General features: G+C 38.3%; 1 protein-coding gene across 8 annotated transcripts in view; it reads right to left on the reverse strand.

The window, feature by feature from the left end:
* Positions 1–21,667, reverse strand: part of DENND5B (DENN domain containing 5B) — a 208,490-nt gene that overhangs the window by 59,326 nt on the left and 127,497 nt on the right. For 6 of the 8 annotated variants that reach the window (XM_082851063.1, XM_082851062.1, XM_082851066.1 and 3 more), the window contains 3 exons: positions 12,204–12,391; positions 5,639–6,175; positions 2,728–2,959 (listed from right to left, as the gene is read on the reverse strand). In XM_082851063.1, the coding sequence (XP_082707189.1) occupies positions 2,728–2,959; positions 5,639–6,175; positions 12,204–12,391 (957 nt within the window). Of the gene's footprint in view, positions 1–235; positions 323–2,727; positions 2,960–5,638; positions 6,176–12,203; positions 12,392–21,667 lie in introns of all 8 variants that reach the window. The other 2 variants (XM_082851068.1, XM_082851067.1) reach the window with 1 other exon arrangement.

Raw genomic sequence — 21,667 nt, forward strand, 5'->3', positions numbered from 1 at the left:
CTCTGTAAAAACAAAAATCATGATTCACAATGAATTACTCTAGGGTTTATAAGATTGCCATAGGGAGCATAACACAATGTTACTTTTCAGTGATTGTATCATCAGTGAATACTGAACATTCAGAAATTATTAAATGCCTGCTTCGAGAGATCATGGGGCTGTTGTTAGACTTTCAAGGGTTTGTGCCAAAACTCATTTCCTGTGATCAGTAAGGAATAAGAAAACTCTGCGTTACTAGCAACTTGGTGTCTTTCTGCACAGAAATCATGAGGTTCTGGTGCCACAATATCAGCAGCAGATAGCCTCTGCCTAAAGAGTTCACCTGCAAATCAAAATTCTTTTTAGTTAGAGGCAAAACAGAAACAAAAGCAACACAACAAAGGACAGGAAAAAAAAAACAAGATACACAATAAAATCCAATGTCAACCAAAAACTCCTAGTTTCTGTTGTGGGTGAGGGTGGGGAGGAGACAATTTTACCTGATAAAAGAAATAACTGCACCATCTGTGAGACATAGTTACAGCTGACTGCCTCCTTTTACTTTTTTAAAAAATAAATTTATTTATTCATTTTTATTTTTATCTTTGCCTGCGTTGGGTCTTCGTTGCTGCGCCCGGGCTTTCTCTAGTTGCAGCGAGTGGGGGCTACTCTTCATTATGGTGCCCAGGCTTCTCACTGCAGTGGCTTCTCTTGTTGTGGAGCATGGGCTCTAGGCATGTGGGCTTCAGTAGTTGTGGCACGTGGGCTTCAGTAGTTGTGGCACACGGGCTCAGTAGTTGTGGCTCACGGTCTCTAGAGCGCAGGCTCAGTAGTTGTGGTGCACAGGCTTAGTTGCTCTGCGGCATGTGGGATCTTCCTGGACCAGGGTTCAAACCCGTGTCCCCTGCATTGGCAGGTGGATTCTTAACTACTGCGCCACAAGGGAAGCCCTCCTTTTACTTTTTAAGAAAGTCTTTGATAAATTAAGTTCCTGGGAGACTATTCCTAATTTAGCCTAATCTCTTTTTCATATATATTAAACCTGTAATGGTACGTTTTTGTTGTTGTTGTTCTTAAAGCTCTTTTAATATAAAAGCAGTAAAGAAGTGTTTTGGGTACATATTGTCTGTTTGTCAATGCTTTTTTAATAGCATCATAAAATAAAAGGACTTCATATATAAGCTATAATGGTACATTTTCAACAGTTTATATAATTTCTGCAATGACAGTAGGAGTATAAAACTCTGAGAGGCTGATAGAAAATCTATTTTAATTGAAAAGATTTTCTAGAAGCACACAAATGTAGCAATCAACACTTAACTTCATTTAAAAAATTCTGTCAGGAAGGGAAGAATAAAATTTGCTCAACAAGGCATTACACTATTTACATGGCTATTAAAGCACTGAAAGTCATACTATTCTCTGAATAGGCATAGACAATTTCATTCACTCTGCTCCCTCAACTTCTAGAAACACAGAAACAATTGTCACTTCCTAAAGGGGCTCCAAGGATCTACCCTCATAGGTGGGATACAACAGAATGTTGTTTCAGCGAGTCATCAGAAACCTCTAAGGCTACACAAGAGACATCATTTATATACTTCTTTCCTTAAAATATGCTACAACTACAGCATCACCACTCCTGTAACTTTGATCTATTTAAAATAAAGTGGGAAAGGCAAGCAACAGAGGCAGAGCAAAGAAAATCCACATTTGCTGCCCCTTTTTGCTCCGGAAAAAAAAAATTGCTCTCAAATAACTTCTACACGAAGGGGAAGAAATAAAAGGAAGGGGCACTCAAGTGATAGATATCACTTTATTTGGCAAAGAAAGAGTTAGGAACCAGGTATAAATGTATAAAGTTGTGTGGACTGGTACATTTTACATGTTCATTTATTGAATGAACAGCTAATGTGGTAGTGAGACTCCAGGGGCTAGAATCAGTCAAACTTTGGTCCAAATCAGGGCTCTACCAACCACAAGCTATGCAATCACAGCAAGTTACTTAACCTCTCAGTTTTCTCAACTGTAAGATGACGACAGCAATAAAACAGACAATAAAATGTGTCTATACCCCCTCATTATTAAGATCAAATGTCAAAATGCATGTAAAACAGCTGGTATTATGTCCCTCACATAGTATGTACTCAGTAAACGCTGACTATTAATATGATTATTTATTTAACGGACTATATCACACTGCCAGACAAGATTGGCCAAGACTCATAATTCTCTGAGAGAAAAAACTAATGTCAGGGTTGGGAACCTCTAATTTGAATACAAGAATCTAGAGATTTAATTTCAGTAAATGAAGCTATTTTAATTAATGGCACCACTGAAGTAAATATACTGTTTTAGTTATGTAAATTAGGCAGCAACTCAAATTTACTATTTCAAATTAATACTTATCTTTCCTTGGATGAAGAGAGAATAGGTAAAAAGCAAAAAGGCAAAATAAGCAGCAAGACAGAAATTAACAGTTTCACAGCAACCTTATAGTTGTATTCCATTCAATTTGTTATTGGTTTTCATCTTCTGAGGGAAGAGGAATGTCAAGCAGGAACAGGCCAGACATTAGCTCACAAAACAGAAGGAAACAAAACGATAGAAAGCATCTCTGGATACAGTACAAGGGTTAACCAAGAAGTCTAACAGTGAAAATTAATTCTGTGGTTTATAAGGCCAACGATGTGTAAAAAGATATGATCGTGGATTTTAAGTTAATTTTAAAAGGCATAACAAATGTACCTGCTTCTTTTAAAGTGCTGCATTTCTGATATATAGATGTCCTCAAGGTGGGTGCCCTTACATTATACAGTCTTATCTTCTCAATCCGAGAGTCAAAGACTCGAAGCAAAGGATCTTTCTCTTCCCACTGAGACATAATTTTATTATCAATAAAGGTGGCAAACATCTGTGTTTCAATGAAGCGTGAAAGAAATGGCAGGTAAGGTTCAGGCTGGTCAGACAGAAAGGAAGCCTGTAATGAGATAATTAGGCAATTATTAGTGCAAAGAGACCATCTCAATACTACATGATAAATCCAAAAATTATCTGTTGCTAAGATCATTCCTTTTCACAATCTTATAACACACAAAACTGATGCTTGAAATTTAAAAATCCTTAAAACTCCACTTTTTCTTCCTATCTTCTAAAGTCATAGAATTTAGGTCACTTAGTTCTTCAGCACTGATCCCACCTTTCAAAATTGATTTACGTTCTGGTCCTCATGACCATTATGCAGAAAAAAGGGCATCATTAATGAAAGATGGTGGATCAGTTGCTACATGATCATCAATCATTCTCTTCACTTACCATTAAATTTGACCCCTTTCCCCAGTGAGCTGTAATTTCTTCTGCTCTCTGTTCCTAGCCTGTGCCAAATACCTCCAAGTCATAAGGCATCGAGGTGATTAACTGATACAATAATAAGATATACATAAGCAATAACCTTAAAAAATCCAACAACGTGGAATCTGTGCTTATGGGTAAAATCTTTGGTTCAGGGGGATGTTTTCCTAGGACCCCCAGTTAAAAACTGATGGATGAGTATTAGTTAAAGATCAAACTCCATCCAGACCTGTGCTGAAAGAATAGTTTGGGCCTTAACAACTAAAAAAAGCACTGCCTGAAAAACCATCCAAAGCAAGCCAAGCCTTTGGAAAACATGTACAACCAGCCACATGGTCCTGTTACCAGCCTTTCTGCTTGCATGGAACGGTTCAGTAAATTGTAATCAGTTTCTAATTCAAAGGGTTCATTTTTTTCCTTTGGCTCTTCAGGTCCACGTGTGCAGAGGAATTCTAGCCACAATGTGACACTAGCTAAAATTTGGAAATGGATTACTATTTCAGCTGTGGGGTTACTTCTGCTTTTCATTCTTTTGATTAGGTGCAATGTGGCAAAAGCCAGAAGGGGAAAGGTGGAAGGATAAGTTCTGACCTAAGGTTACTCTCCTTAATACTCACTAGCTTCCTCCTAGCATATTTATTTAGGAAATAAATTCTGAAATTTAGGATAGCTTTGAAAAACTTCCTTACAGAAATCCACTTATTCAATTTAAGTGCCTCCATAGTTCAGATGGAGTTACACAAATCCGAATCACCAAAGAAAGGTTCACAAGTCATCTCCAGAAACAGTTCACCTCTTCAAAAGATATTTTACAGATAAATAGCAATTTTACTTTTCACAGAGCAAACAGCCTTTTTTCCTAAATGGACCAAATGTCTGGCTTTTGATATTTAGATCCTTGTGGGCTACATCACTTAAGGCAGGAAAGACTTGGCTTGCAGGACTACTATGTGATAGTCCTGTAAATTTTCCTAGTGAAAATGAGATGATTACAAGCCTTCTGGAATCCAACATGAAACTTTCATTTCTCTAGGGGTTATATAAAAAGAATTCCATTTATAGTTTGAAGCTACAGAAAGATTAAGAAGGAAGAAAGCACCAGTGCTCGATTTAGATAAGAATTTGAATTGCTCCAAGGATAAATCATGAGTATACACAGATTAGTTCCAAGCTGGCTAGGAAAAAATGTGGAAAAATGGTTAAGCTTAATGAGAATGGAAACTAAGAGCAAGAACATATTTGGAGAGGTGAAAGCTTCTTAATTTATTAAAGAAGTTTTCTCAAACATAAAGAGCATCAGAAATTAACTGTTAAATGTGGTTTATATAACTCATCTAAAAAAATCTGATGAAATCAGAAAATAACCTTTTATACCACCCACCTTTACAAAATTTTTTATTAATTCTTATTTGTCAGATGCTCCAAGATTGTAGATTAGCCTCTTAGAACATATTAGCCCCTTTGAGAGGTCTTTCATGATACAAAGGTATTATTTAGCAAAAAGCCATAATTCATTCTAATAGCAATATCATGCCTTGGCAATCACAGAGGCAAGGGACTGAACTATACCCTAGTGACCTGAAAGAGTTAATGCACACCCCTAAGTGCTTTTGTCTGGAAGAAAAAAAAAATTGGTGGATATGTCCAGAAAAACCGGCAGAAGAATACTCTATAGTAAACCTTAGAAAGAAGCTTCAATTTCAGCAGGACAATCAAAAGTTAGTGTCGTTTTCTGTCTTCCCTTTCCAAAATCTTAGGAACAGAGGGTTAAAGTCATAAAAACTTTATGACATTTTTCTCATAAAACCTCCCTTTTTCTCTCTTTTGATCCTAAGATGAGATAAAAATTTACCTTCTGAAAGTAAACTGTTACCTTTACATGGGAAAGTTGTGACTTCATTGCAGGATGAAGACAAAATATAAGAATAAGGATTTATTAGAAAAGGAATAGGCCTCATTTAACTAGACTTGATCCTAAAATATGAGTAAATAAAATGCGTACAAGGTGAGACAGTATTAACAGATTTGAAAAACATGGAATTTAAGTTTCATTTCAAACATCTTCAAAGTATAGAAAAGTTAAAAATAAGGTTAAAGGCAATTAAATACATAATTCAATGAGCAGCTTAATGAGCTAGTTGATTTATACTTTCCAGTGAAATTATTTTATATAGTATAAAATATTGGTAAAAAAGAGTTCTTAAAGGGAAAGGAGAGGCGGAAAAATCTGTATTTTAAAAAAGTTAACAAAATCAGTAATGTATGGCCCACTAAAAACCATGAAAAGGGAAACTCTGCTTCTTTTTACTTTGTCAAAGTTCTGCATCTGTTCCCGGTTGGTCAGCCAAGATTCCATGTCCTGAGCAGTCTGAATCACAAACGCTTCATAATCTGCAAACATCTGCGTAAAGCGGTTAGCAAAGACCTCTCGGAGCTGTACGTTGAGCTGGTAGTCCCTTAGTTCTGCCTCTTCACACTGCAGTTTTAAATCTTTTTCTTTTTCACTCAAAGAGGCAGAGAGGTCCATTTTTTCCATGGTCACACCAGTCCGCTTGGCTAGAGCCTGGAGGCGGGCTATGGTTTCGTTGCCCTTCAGTAACTCATACATGCTAATGTTATTAGCAGAGACGTTGCCATTCTTCTTGTCATTGACCAAGTCTTTCAGAACCAGATTCTTTAGCTTGGTGGCACTCTCGCTACAATGTAGGCTGCCCTCAGGAGGGATCCCAAATTGAAGAAGAATTTCAGAGAGTTCCTGGATAAAATCTACTTTATTGGGGAACTGTGGAAACTCTTCAGGCAACTCAATAAAATGGTTGTCAATATCCACAAAACACAAATTAGCCTGAAAGAGGAAAAAGAAATACAAAGGTTTTAAAATTGGAGATTGGGATTGACATATACACACTATTATACATAAAAGATAACTAATAACAACCTGCTGTATAGCACAGGGAACTCTATTTGGTGCTCTGTAATGACCTATATGGAAATGGAGTCTAGAAGAGAGTGGATATATGTATATGTATGGCTGATTCACTTTGCTGTACAGCAGAAACTAACACAACATTGTAAGTCGACTACACTTCAATTAAAAAATTAATTAAAAAAACTTTTACTTAATAAAATGCTAAAAGTATCAATTAAAAAATACAAAGGTTTTATAGTAATTTTATGTTCTAAAATATTCTTGCCAACTATTATAAACAAAATCAACTATTATAAAGAAAAGGTTGCACTGCCTTTTATGTTAACCTTCTCAGAGTTAAGAATATTTTATTCTTTAAAAATAAATCTCTATTGCCAGCATTTTTCCCTATGTGAGGGAATATATAAGTATATATTTAATACATATGAATCATTTCCCCTGGGTCTCATCAGTTTATTATAATCTGGATATAACTCTGTAATACATGGCATCGAACAGACTTTCCTTAGACAGGTAAAAGCACACAGACTCATAGTACCTCACAAATTAGGCACTGGGGAAAATAAAATGCTTACTGAGCTTGAACTTTCTATGCCATTCCACTGCTCTAACACCGTTTATAATGTAGAATTAGCAATAACTGCTAAAATTTAGCAGCTGTAGTATCCCAAAATGGAATGAAACTGGCAAAGAGCAATCCAGTCCACAGAAAACCCACAAGTTTTCACTTTATCTAAACTTAGCTTCAACCTCTTACATGGCAAAACCATTTCAGAAGCCACTGGACGAAGAGCAGGAGGCAGAGAGCAGTGGAGGCAAGTGCCTAGAGAAAGGTAAGTGACCAGCCCTTGGGTAACTCAGACTTGACTTGAACATTTTTGAGTTGAGGAAAAGAGGAGACAGAAATAAGAGGAAATGTTTTTTGAGTTTGTTTACACTTTGGATTTTGAATTAAAAGACTTTTAAATATCTTTCAGATACAGAAAATTCAAGGGGCTAAGTACCTGCCTAAAATTTGCATTGTCCCTCAGGTACTTGATGACAGTATATACAAAAACAGTATTTTACCTTTACTGTCCATACCCTCTTGATCAGAACAAGGTTGTCAGAGTAAAGGAAAACTAAGCTCCTAAACTGGGGAGGAGGAGGGGGGCAAGGTAGTCCATCACATAAAACTGATCCTGACTGGATTAGTAGCTGGACACAAGGCATGGGGTGAAGTCAATAAACAGAATAGGAAGCCTCACCTCATGCTTCCCCATCTCCCCGCCCCTCAACAATGCCCCCAGGTCAGCAAGGAGAGAATTCATACTGTCTTCTGATCCTGAATGCCAAGGTAAGATGAAAAGAGGAGAGCAAACAATTAGGCTTCTGTTATTCTCTCCTTTTTTTTTTTTTAGTGTCAAATTTAAAAAAAATAATTAATTGATTTTTGGCCGCATTGGGTCTTCATTGCGGTGCCCGGGCTTTCTCTAGTTGCGGTGAGTGGGGAGGCTACTCTTCATTGCAGTGTGCGGGCTTCTCACTGTGGTGGCTTCTCTTGTTGTGGAGCACGGGCTCTAGGCGTGCGGGCTTCAGTAGTTGTGGCTTACGGGCTCTAGAGCACAGGCTCAACAGTTGTGGTGCATGGGCTCTGTAGTTGTGGCACACAGGGGCTTAGTTGCCCTGTGGCATGTGGGATCTTCCTGGACTAGGGCTTGAACCTGTGTCCCCTGCAATGTCAGGCAGATTCCTAACCACTGCGCCACCAGGGAAGTCTCTGTTATTTCTGTTTGATCCCTGTTCTTCATATTAGATACTGATGAGCAAGAAGTACAGCAAAATTCCAAATTAAGATTGATAAAAACTCAAGATTTTCCACCATCCAGAAACAGAATCAACAGTGATTCTTCAAGCCTAAAATAACCTTTGAATCCAACCCTTTAATTCTGCAGATGAAGAAACTGAGGCCCAAGAAGGTAGGTGACTTCCTGACACCTGTTCCAGGTACACACCCTCAAACAGCCTGGTAGCTTAAGGGATTTTTTTCTTCTCCATTATGTCTCATCTCCAATGTCAATAGTTTTCTCTATATAGAGTAAGAGCTGAAGTCACATCTTACTGAAGACAGTAGTGCTATTACAGCTTTATTTAAATCCACATCTTTATATATGTTTCTACAGTCTCTAGAAAGTAGGATATACTGTAAGCCTTAAAGGGAGAAACTAGGTCACCATAATTCAAATGGATGATTCAATGTCTTTAAAAACGGAAGAAAAAATTCACTAACTTGCTAATCTAAATGTTAACCAGCAACCTCTCACCACTTACATTTTGTACTGTATCCTTCATTAATGCCTTCCTGCTATCCTTTTCTATACCTCTCCTTCCCCTGTGAAAAGAGAAAAATGATACATTTGGGGAAAATTTAAAGCTTGTTATGCTCATGTAATCACTGCTGAGCCAAAAATGTGCGGCAAGGTGGATGTTCCAGCACCACAGCTACGGGCCTGTCTTCATGTTCCCGCGAGTCCCTCTCACCCTCCTATGCTGACTTACAGGAGCCTGAATTGGGGCTTTGATTATTACAAAGTAGAAATAGGGAATGTAAACTTGTGTTATAAAAATTTATTGAAGAAAAACCAAAAAGCCCTTTTTCTAAAACAGATAAAACTCCATACAATAGAGTATTCTAAGTCAGTTTCTCACTTTTAATACCATTAAATTAAAAAAAAAATTTAAGAACTCAAGAATAAAAAATATACTCAACATCTCAATCTTATGATGTTTTAGAACTATTTCTTTTTTAAAAAATATTTAATTATTTATTTGGCTGCACTGGGTCTTAGTTGCGGCCCGCGGAATCCTCGCTGCCTTGTACGAGAACTTCGCTGTGACATGCAGGCGCTTTTAGTTGTGGCATGCATGTGGGATCTAGTTCCCCCACCAGGGATTGAACCCAGGCTCCCTGCATTGGGAGCACGGAGTCTTAACCACTGGACCAACAGGGAAGTCCCTAGAACTAAATATTTCTATATTTTTACTGATTAACACTGCCCAGAAGCCTTCATATGTAATTACTTCCAATTAAAAACAACAAACATTCCCTCAAAAGTAGGCGACAAAGACTTGAAGCTTAATGATCTCTTCTGCCATGAAGGCTTCCCATGTTCCTATCCTAAAGGCATCTTGATTTCCTCTGTATATATTCTTAGTTCTTTCATTCCTCTTATTCGTTTTTTTTTAGCCTGTGTTACTGATATTTGTAAATGTCTTACTTTGGAAATCAGAAATCACCTCTTAAAGGTGACATTTTTCTCTAGATGTCTCCCAGTATATTGTACACTAGTAGTGTATGATACAACTGTTTGATGAATGAATGAATAAGGCTTAAGGACATTGTCATTTTGTGGAACCTTAAAAATATAGGCAAGAGGAAGAAGTATCCAGGGATATGAGTCCAGGACAGCCCTCTTCATGTTTGGTAAGAGTCCTGGTTTCTCAACAGCTGAAGTTAAGCTGGTATAAGGGTAAGCCAGAGGGGCACATTTAACATTTTCATAAAATTTTAGGGCAAGATATGACAAAAAGAAAGTAGAAAAGCAATGCTGTTTCAGTTTTTCCCTAGATTTTTTTGTCTACCGTTCACTGTAAAGATGAGCAAGAATGGTAGAAAATGAGGTACAGTCTATGCAACTAATCCCCAGTGCCACATCCTTCCACCATCACTCTCCCCTGCTCCCCCGACCAAAACAATATAACAAATCGCTACCTGTGCCTGTCATTTTGGAATCATGGGGCAAGTGAGCGGGTAGTTAATTATAAGTCTATGTAGTTACATTAGTTAGCTAACAACTAAAATCATGTCTTCTTAAAATAATCATTTTGTAAACTTATTTTCACAACTATTCTAAGAAGCCCTCTCACTATTTTTAGCTATTAGTATATTTTACAGTTTTCAAGGCAAGGGAGGGTATTACCAGTCACTTTTTTAAAATGACTATTTTTATACCCACTTCCTCCTCCAAATTCTGTGGAGTAGATTCTTTCATCTCATTGTAAAATGAAACCAGAGCAAAGTGATATGCTATTAGCTTTTTCTTATAAAACAGTAATGCACTAATGAATACTTTCTATACAGAAGCAGTGTTATTTTCACAGCTGATTCAGGTTATTTCTTATTATTCTACTCTATGAATACATGAGTATGTATATTTATTAAATAGTGTTGGTTTAGTGAATGAAAAATTAGAAAATCATGGACATTACTGTAACAGCTTTCAGAATTAAGTTTGTTTATTTTTAGAGTCAGAGTATACACACAGGCATAGAGACAGAAAGATTTCCTGACAAATACATCAAGGTGGCATTTAAAATTTCTCAACAATTATTACTCATGCAAAAATGGAAAGATAATATTTATGTGTCTAAAAATATATCATTTAATTAACATGCAAAGAGACCAGATACTGAACAAGAAGCTAAAACATGTCACTGTTTAAGTCTTTAAAACAAAATGTATGGGCTTCCCTGGTGGCGCAGTGGTTGAGAGTCCGCCTGCCAATGCAGGGGACGCGGGTTCGTGCCCCGGTCCGGGAGGATCCCACGTGCCGCGGAGTGGCTGGGCCCGCGGGCCATGGCCGCTGAGCCTGCGCATCCGGAGCCTGTGCTCCGCAGCGGGAGAGGCCACAGCAGTGAGAGGCCCGCGTACCGCCAAAAAAAAAAAAAAAAAAAAAGAAAACAAAATGCATTTGGCTAGTCTATTTCTTTTTCCTTAAAAATTTAAAGGACTTACTTCTTTGAACCAACAAGATACTTAGATTAATTTAATAAAAGAGAAAATGAGAGTTCAGGTATTAGAAAAAAGAGGTATAAGAGAGAGGGAGAAGCAGAGAACGTGCACAAGCTCAAAAAAGAGCAAAACAGTTTGATTGTGTATTTTATATGATCTGAATCAAGCTATTTGCCCCTGAACAAAAATGTTAATTTTGATAGGGAAACATTCATTAGAATAAAGTAAGCAGTGGATGATTACAGGAATCATTACTGGGTATAATGTCCGTGGCTTAGTGTGTTATTTTAAATTCATTTATTAAAATGAGAATCTCTATGGGTAATAAGAACAAAAAAGAGTGAAGCACAGCATGAAAGATTTTATTAAGAAAGGTGCTAATTAAATAGCGAATAATATAATGTAATTAACTATTTTATGTTTTTTAATAGGCCATGGCACTCTCATCAATATTTCAATTCAAAGGCTTTACATTTCAATTCTGAGTACCATTAACAACAGCTAAAAATTAGATTCAAAATGCTTTCAAGAATTCCTGTTTATTTTCTTCTGAAACAACATTTGAAAATACAGCACACAGAAAGCACAGTAATCTTAAGGTAGACTAAAAGCTAAGGGTTAGAATTTTTATCTCAACCAGAGAGCTAAGCTAACATTTAGAAAAAGCTGATAACTGGCCTTATGTCTGAAAACAGACTACTGAAGTATTTAATATTTCCATGATCCCTAGCTTGCTGAAAGATGTTACTTTTCATTTGGTAGAGGTCAAGAATCAAATTCACCTCAATTAATACAATAATTTAAAGGATGTTAAAATTGGGCTGTACCACTTAAAAACAAAATTTATAACAGGAATAGGGAAAAAGAAATAAAATGTTATTAAAATAATAAAGCTCCTAGATAATACTACTACTGCTCCATCTTCACAAATTTACAGCTGTGAAAATTTGCCACTGTCCTGTTTTGATCCATGTTTAATTAATGACTATGTCATATAATAATCATCAGGAATCAGGGTCTGCATTCTATGTCTGAGCCTCTGCCCTAGACCTACTTGGAAGATGCAGAATAGCCAGAGACTCAGTTCAGACAAAGACAATGCTATCTAACAAAAGTGGGCTTGACCTAAATCAACAAACAGCAAGTGCTTCATCGTTCACTGTAAGTTTTTACCTCTTGAGGAAGTTCTAGCTTAGAACGGTCAGTTCCTTCTTTTGACTGAAGGCCCATCAGATAAGGGACAGGAGCATCAAGAAAATGTAGCAGAGAAGCAGGGAGGATGGGCACATAAACATGCTGCCATTGAAATGGGAACAGAAGTGTGGTGATGCCTTCCGCCACAGTCATCAGGCGTTGATAATCTGTACAGAACAGCAACAACAAAAATGGTAGGGAAGATTACAAGTCAAAACATAATCACTGCATTAAGCTTGAAAATATGAATTTCCAGAAAAAATTCGTGTGCTAATAAATAAGTAAAATGTTTCTTCATGACCATGCAGAAAAGAGGTCAGCTCTATTCCACCATAATTAAAGAGTTAAATGGTTTCACTGAATGGTTTTAAGGGGGTATGAGTAGGTGGGAAACATCATTAAGCTTTTTGCTTCTGAAAACACTGGTATGTGTATTGACGTTCCCTCAAAATGCAAAGCAAATAAGAACTAATAAAATTGCTCTTGGCACTTCTCCCATTGAAAATGTGTAAGAATATTGCTACTGATCACTTTTTATATACATGTATATCTATGCAATCCTCAATTCAGAGGCTCTGTTTTTCTTGTATAAATGATCATGGCTATAGCCTATAGGTATCCTTATTATATTTATTTTAGCCTTCATTTTGTGGGTACAAGAAGTCAACAGATATATGCATTCATAGTCACACTTCCTACATTAACCTCCAACTCAAATCTCGGGACAAAGTGAAAGCTACCAGAAAATTAGAGGTTGGTTTTTTTGTTGTGTTTTGTTTACATGAACTAATTTATCAAAACTAAAAACTGTCCACAGTATTAAAGTGCCTTCTCACCCCACCCCCAGTTTTATTGAAATATAATTGACATATAACATTTGGTGTACAACATGATGATTTGATATATATATAAACAGCAAAATAAATTACCACAATAAGCTTAGTTAACATTCATCAACTCACATAGCTACAAATAAAGTGCCCTCTAAAACCACTCTGCCATGGATGCTATACATACATATGTCTATATCCCTATTTAAACCTTCAGAGGCAGACTGTTTCAGAATTCAGATTTTCTCTTTTTTAATTTAGAAAGGTAATATTGTGCATACCACACATACTTGAAATATCCAGGGCAGCACCCTATAATCAAATACATTAATGTTTCTGCAGCAAACTATATGAGTGTCCCAATATACTCAAAGAACTTAAATAGGGTCACTTTGGTTCAGATCTGATTTTGCCGATAAATGAGTTTCCCAAAAAAGTTTGGTTTTCAGAATGGATACTGTGGAATTGTAATAATTCTCTCACAGGATTTATTGTGCACAAATACAGTAAAATCTGGGAGAGTAAGACTCTGGGGAAGTCTTTTTAAAAAGGTTAAGGGAGATGATCCGATGCTACTTGGTTCATATCAAACTCAAAGAACACCCAACCACGCAAAAGCAGGATGTTTTCCATTAAAATTTTTTATTGTGTTGTTTTATAATCTGTAAATGACTATCTTTAATAGTCTACAATGGGATTTTGGTCATGAATCATCAGCTATCCATAGCCTACATGTATTTAAATTTTTCCTTATTTGATTCATTATAAAATTTTAGGTGAAAACCTGTTTACAGGAATACTTCTAAAAAACAAATAGCAGGGCTTCCCTGGTGGCGCAGTGGTTGGGAGTCCGCCTGCCGATGCAGGGGACACAGGTTCGTGCCCTGGTTCGGGAGGATCCCACATGCCGCGGAGTGGCTGGGCCCGTGAGCCATGGCCGCTGAGCCTGCACGTCCAGAGCCTGTGCTCCGCAGCGGGGGAGGCCACAACAGTGAGAGGCCCGCGTACCGCAAAAAAAAAAAAAACAAATACCAGGCAGCTTGAGGGAAGAGGGTGTTTGGTATTTTGTGGGTTGCACAGTGACCTTGCTTGGAGTGGATGGTCCCGTGAGACCGTTTATGCTCTACAGAGCAACATGGCTCAGCTGTGAGCATCCAATCAGTCTACAGTGACAGGGAGGCTGAGCTGAGAGCTAGATCAGCTCCTGGGTGTCAGGGGCTTTTTAATTTCTTTCTCAATTAAAAGCCAGACACAGGTGAAAGGTTCAGGGTTTTAAACAGTCAGATCCTGTGCCAGTTATCTATTGATCTATTTACTGAGCTCCAAATCACTCCATAGGTAGTCTATGAAAATGGACTGGACCGTAAGCATGTTCTCTTTTATAGTGAACACACCGGAAAACTTTGCCAGAGAGGACAGCGGAGAGACACTGCAGGAGGAAGTGCTTCTCCTCCCTGGTTTTGGAGTGTAGTGGGCAAGGTGCAGTGTTTTGTGTGTTCTTGCTCCTTCTGCATGGCTGATCACTGGTGTGGATACGTGAGGACATCTGGTGTCCCACTTCCCCGGCCACACGCCCAGAGCGGGCAGCCTCAGTGACTGGGACCTCCTAATGCGGATACGGCACACTCATATCTCACACAGCCACCTGGCGCCCTGACAACTTCTGTGTGCCTGCTCACCAGCCACAGCTCACTTGGACCTGGGAGGTTTGTCTTGTCTTCTGCTTGCCTGGTGACTGAGGATCAGCTCTGGCCCAGGCAACCCACTGACCTCCACCATCCAATGAGCTGCCACCACACTTTCTTCAGTGAGATATGAACCTCAGCCTTGGGAAGTGGGTCCCCTTCCAAGTTTGTCCTTCCTAGGGTACCCTTTAGAGTTTTCTTCATGTCTTTATAGTTTCCTATTATAGTTTAACAATTCTTCTTATTACACTCCTCTATTTAAATTACTGTGTGGTTTAATCTGTCTCGTGATTGGACCTATCCTGAAAGGCAGAGGGTTTTAAGCCGTCATATCAAATCCCTAGCAGCTTGGCTACTTTATTTGCTGTTGATGGAAAATGTTCAATCTCAAAGGAAACACAGATTCTTTAAGGAATGGAAACCAGCATCTTGGGCTATTTTCTTGCTTTGATTATGGTAAACTTTCACTTGGGAAGTGAAAATAAATTATATGTTTTCCCCTCTTCTAGTAGACATGAAAGACTGATACACATGGTTTATTTTTCCTTCACCACAATTCCACCAACTTGTGGGTGTTCTATGTCTATTCTTTTTCCCAGTTCTGCTTTCTCAAGATTGGTTTAAATGCCATACACATTTTAATAATGCAGTTACTTAGCAGAAACAAGACAATTCTTTTTAACTGAATCAAGAAATAAAAGGTAGTTTTCTTCTTTAAGCATGTTTTTAAAAATTTAAGTAATTTGGAAAATTATTTTTTCTTTGATACTCAAAGTGAGGAATGTGTAATAAGTTTCCACATTTAAGACATGCCTCAGCATGGCGTATGAGGCTCTTCATAACTTGGCCCTTTCCTGCCTCATTTCTTACTACCACATATACAGTCACATTATCTGCTTAAAATTCATTTACTGAATATGAAATATTTTCACAGGTCCCTGTGCCTCTGTACACCCCTTCCCTCTACCCAGAATATCTCTTCCCCTTGCAGTACCTGGCTAAGTTCGCAATGGTTCCTTTGGAAAGCATTCTCTGAATACTTCTTATCGTCAAGAGAGTCCCTTCCACATGCTTCCACAGTACCCCACCTCTATTTCCATCACACTAATTATTCCTCTCACTAAAACTATTAAAATTCAATTATAATTATCTGTTCATATATCTCTCCACTATTCCCTGCTAACCTTCACCTGCTGGAGAGCAATGACTATATTTTTAATCTCAGAATTTCTAGCACTTGGTACGGGACCTACTACATAGTGAGTGATCAACGAATGTGTACTAAGAAATCAATATGTTAACATCTAGGACATGTAAAATGAAATAAAACTATTGGACATTATGCTTGCCTATGTTATACAATAAAACATACTGCCGAAAATTTGCCTAGCAGTGGCACAGGCAAAGACTCTGAGATGGCCTGGCTTCCACTGTCTCATCCCTGGGTCTCGGCCCCTGTCCACCAGCATCACTGTGGAGAATAAGGTCAGCCCCATGGGGACAGTCCAGCGGCCTGGGGCTGGAGCTGAGGTTGGGGGCACAGGACCCATGTTGCAGGCTGAGGCGATGGCTGAGTGACACAGAGCGGGTCCAGCGCTGCCTGGTGGTGCAATGCCCCATGAAAAGGCCATGATTATCGGGGTTTACATACTGCGAAGCACTGCCAGTGGAGGTGTGAGGATGGTGGTGTACAGCATGCCTCTGGTGAACATCCTGATGCAGCTGAAAGATTATACATTTACTAACCCGAGGCAGTGACTGGTTACTAACTGAGCCTGGCTGGCTTTGAGGGCTTGGACCCATGCATAATTCAGCTTATCTTCCTCGTTCACGAAGACATCACAAAAGGCAGAATACAAATTCAAATGAACATTAAAAAAAATCACCCTCGATGATGGCTGAAAAGTGAGCTACATTTTGCTTTAATCAGATTGACAAAGATTAAAAAGAAAATCACAGCAAAGGTGTGGAGAAAAGGGTATTCTCATACATTGCCTTATAAAGGCAGCATAAACTGCTAGAGCTTTGTACTTGGCAGTATCTATCAAAAGCTTAAAAAATATACAGATCATCTGACCCAGCAATTCTAGTAATTTATCACATAAATATACAAAAACATATGTACATGGACGCGATGTATAAAGTGTCATTTATAACAATAAACTATTTATAATACCCTAAGTAACTAACAAAAGGGTTAGATTTATGGCCAGTTATATAATGAAATATACTGAAGCTATTAAAAGTATATCTATATTATCAACATGGAAAACCAAAGTGTGTTTGGCAGCAGCAGGAAGCAGCTAAGTACTAAAAACCTGCTGAAACTCCACTGCTGGGTATATGCCCAAAAGAACTGAAAGCAGAGCGCTGAAGATATATTTGTACATCTGTGTTTATAGTACCATTATTCGCAGTAGCCAAAAGGTGGAAACTATCCAGGCATCCATCAATGGATGAATGGATAAACAAAATGTGGTATATACACACAATGGAAAGTTATTCAGCCTTAAAAAGGGAGGAAATCCTGACATATGCTACAACATGGATGAACCTTAAGGATATTATGTTAAGTGAAATAAGCCAGTCAAAGAAAGACAAATATTGTATAATTCCACTTACATGAGGTATCTAAAGTAGTCAATTCATACAAACAAACAAAGAACGGTGGTTGTCAGGAAGGGGCTAAGAGGAGTGCAAAATGCAGAGTTATTGTTTAATGGGTATAGAGTTTCAGCTTTGCAAGATGAAAAAAGCTCTGGAGATTGGTTGCACAACAATGTGAATATACTTAATGCTACTGAACTTTTCACTAAGCAATAGTTAAGATGGTAAATTTATGGGGGTTTTTTCTTATCACAATTCTTTTTTAAAGGAGCTTTTATTTTATTATTTTTTAATTAATTAATTTATTTATTTTTGGCTGTGTTGGGTCTTCGTTTCTGTGCGAGGGCTTTCTCTAGTTGTGGCAAGCGGGGACCACTCTTCATCGCGGTGCGCGGGCCTCTCAGTATCGCGGCCTCTCTTGTTGCGGAGCACAGGCTCCAGACGCGCAGGCTCAGTAGTTGTGGCTCACGGGCTTAGTTGCTCCATGGCATGTGGGATCTTCCCAGACCAGGGCTCGAATCCGTGTCCCCTGCATTGGCAGGCGGATTCTTAACCACAGCGTCACCAGGGAAGCCCCTCTTATCACAATTTTTAAAACTTGCTGAATATAATCTATATGGAAATAATATGTGGGAAGTAGAATCCCCCCAAAATGGATCTATGAGAATAAATAATTTGAATTTGACTTGAAAAGGATTTATTTGATATGAGATGACTTTTTGAAAAAGTATACATATGTTTCAAAGTCAAATAGGCTTGCAAAATAGGCAATGAACTATATATTCATTGAGAATTGTTTTCTAAATTAAAAGGTCTTATTTAATTCATAATTTTAAATAAAATATAGCTTCCTATAAATATATATATATATACATTCATAAAAATATAATTTCCTGGGCTTCCCTGGTGGCGCAGTGGTTGAGAGTCCACCTGCTGATGCAGGGGACGCGGGTTCGTGTCCCGGTCCGGGAAGATCCCACATGCTGCGGAGCGCCTGGGCTCGTGAGCCATGGCCGCTGAGCCTGCGCATCCGGAGCCTGTGCTCCGCAACGGGAGAGGCCACAACAGTGAGAGGCCCACATACCGCAAAAAAAAAAAAAAAAAAAAAAAAATATATATATATATATATATATAATTTCCTAACACTCATGAGGATATGTGAAAAGTAGTATCTTATTGCTTCAATGAAGGTTAAAACAAAGTATTTACGCACATACTATGTACTTAAATCATTTAACGTAGGTTAAATATAATTGGTAATTGTTGGTAAAAGAGAAAAAAGATCTGGATTATTTTCCTATTTTACATTACTAGTAGTTACATTAATATGCCTAGCAGTTGTTACATTCTGTAATAACTGTCACAATCAATCTGTTCATTTTAATTTTAGTTCAGTGATCTTTTTTAAACATTTCTATTTACGGCAGTGTTGTAGACTAGGACTCCAAAACTAGTCTACAAATGGTAAATAAAATAGCTATATAACATCCAATACATGACTATGAATTTGCCAAAAAAAATAAGGGAAGTTGGGGCTTCCCTGGTGGTGCAGTGGTTAAGAATCTGCCTGCCAATGCAGGGGACACGGGTTCGAGCCCTGGTCTGGGAAGATCCCACATGCCGCGTAGCAACTGAGCCTGCGCGCCACTACTGAGCCTGCGTTCTAGAGCCCGCGAGCCACAACTACTGAATCCCGCATGCCTAGAGCCTGTGCTCCGCAGCAAGAAAAGCTACCACAATGAGAAGCCCGTGCACCGCAATGAAGAGTAGCCCCCGCTCGCCTCAACTACAGAAAGCCCGTGCGCAGCAATGAAGACCCAATGCAGTTAAAAATAAATAAATAAAATAAATAGATTAAAAAAAAATAAAAATAAGGGAAGTCATTGGAGGCTGGGAACAAAATGTGAGCAAGAGTCCAGTGTGGTAAAACTCAAACATCTGGCTGTCTTTGGAGTGTTTACTGATCTAAGGTGGCCTAGAGCTTTGGTTTTACCTCTGTGCATGTTGAGGGACAAAGTCCAAAAGGGTTGGAATTAAGATGGTAGATCCTCTTGCAAAAAGCTAGACCTAAAAAGGCAAAAACCTGTAGAAAGGAAAAAAACAAAACCAAAATCTGTATTGCCAAGGAAAGTAGTCTGTCCTGGCCCTGGCCGAGGCCCAGGGAGGAAGGGGGAAAAAAGCCTCCCTGTGAATTCCTACCTACTGGCTGGTTTTCAAGGATGTTTGGGGGCTCTCATGTTATCTGTATGGCCCAAAGAAAGACTAAGAGTGAGAATTTTAACTTAAAGTAAACCTGTGTTGCCAGTGAATTCAGGTGCCTGGTGAAAGAAAATACAAACCCTTCCTGGAGGAATAAACCCTCAATCCTCAACTCATGAGATATTGAATTTATCTGAGAAGGAATATAAAATGTGTATGTTTAATATGTTTAAGGAAATTAAAGGAAGAATTAGGAGTAAGACTATTTATAGGACCACTGAAATTAAAATGTCAAAGGAAGGGTTAACTATGGATTAAACATGGATAAAAAGAGAATTTATAAGGTGGGAGATAAATCAACCAGAATACAGCACAGAGACAAAGAGATAGAAAAAGAGGTTGAGAGATATGGAAGACTGAGCAAGACAGAGTAACACGTTTAATTAAAGTTCAGGAGGATAAAAAAGAAAAAGGACAGATGCAAGTAAAATTTAGAAAGATGGTTAAGAATTTTCCAACATGTGAAAAATATTAACCCTAGAATTCAGGAAACACAGTGAATCACAAGCAGGACAAATAAAGAAACCCTCATTTAGATAAATCACGGTCAAAATACAGGACACCAAAGACAAACAGAAAATCATATATATAGCCAGAATGAAAATAGATTTCTGGCCAAGGAATGACAATTAGAGTGATTGTGATAAATGACTTCTCAATGGCTACAATGGAAACCAAAAGACAGTAGAATATAATGTGCAAAGAGGGAGAGGAAAAATAAACTTTCAACGTAGAATTTAATTATCTAATGAAACATCTTTCAAAAACAAGGACAAATTTAAAACACTGTCAGATGAACGAAATCTAATAGACAATGCCACCTCATTTAAGGAACTTGTAAGGATACACTTTAGGAATAAGGAGACTAATCCCAGAAGAAATACCTAAGACACAAAATCGAATGTGAATCTTTAAAATGGCAATTATGAGTAATTTTAAGCAAAATCAAGTACATAAAATATACCTAATTTGAGGGATTATCAAAATTTTGAACAACTATAACAAGTAAGCCATGATGGGGGTGATAGGAGTCAAAGAATTTTTAGAGTATCTGTATTTTAAAGATTCCGATTAACATAACACTGAGTGTTCATGTTAAAATCTCAAAGTTTGCCATTAATAAAGAGAAACAGAGCATATAACACCTACAATAATTAAATTAAAAAAAAACTGCAATGAGAAAAAACGTTTCAATTATTTCAAAAGAAGGCAAAAAAGAAAAAAAAAGAGGGAGAAAGGCAAATGGTCAAAATAAATGAAAATTTAAAAATTCTTAGAATTGAATAATGAAAATACCAGATACTAAGACTTGTGGGATGCAACTAACGTTAACACTCAAATACTTAAGATGCTAATACTGGGGGTGGGATGGGTCCAAAGGAAGTAAAACACAAAACCAGAAATTAATAAAACAGAAAACAAAGATAAAAAAGAGAGTACAAACAAAGGTAAAAGTTTAAAAAGAATAACATAGTGGGGGACCTTCAAGACGGAGGAGGAGTAAGACGCGGAGATCACCTTCCTCTCCACAAATACATCAGAAATACATCTACATGTGGAACAACTCCTACAGAACACCTACTGAACGCTGGCAGAAGACCTCAGACCTCCCAAAAGGCAAGAAACTCCCCACATACCTGGGTAGGGCAAAAGAAAAAAGAAAAAACAGAGACAAAAGAATAGGGACGGAATCTGCACCAGTGGGAGGGAGCTGTGAAGGAGGAAAGGTTTCCACACACTAGGAAGCCCCTTCGTGAGATGGGGGTGGGGTGGGCAGTTGGGGGGAAGCTTCGGAACCACAGAAGAGAGCGCAGCAACAGGGTGCAGAGGGCAAAGCAGAGAAATTGCCGCACAGAGGATTGGTGCCGACCAGCACTCACCAGCCTGAGACACTTGTCTGCTCACCCACCAGAACAGGTGGGCATTGGGGGCTGAGGCTCGGGCTCTGGAGGTCAGATCGCAGGGAGAGGACTGGGGTTGGCTGCATGAACACAGCCTGAAGGGGGCTAGTGCACCACAGCTAGCCAGGAGGGAATCCAGGAAAAAGTCTGGACCTGCCGAA

The sequence above is a fragment of the Leucopleurus acutus genome (genome assembly GCF_964270905.1).
Source record: "Leucopleurus acutus genome assembly, chromosome: 11".
NCBI lineage: Eukaryota > Metazoa > Chordata > Mammalia > Artiodactyla > Delphinidae > Leucopleurus > Leucopleurus acutus.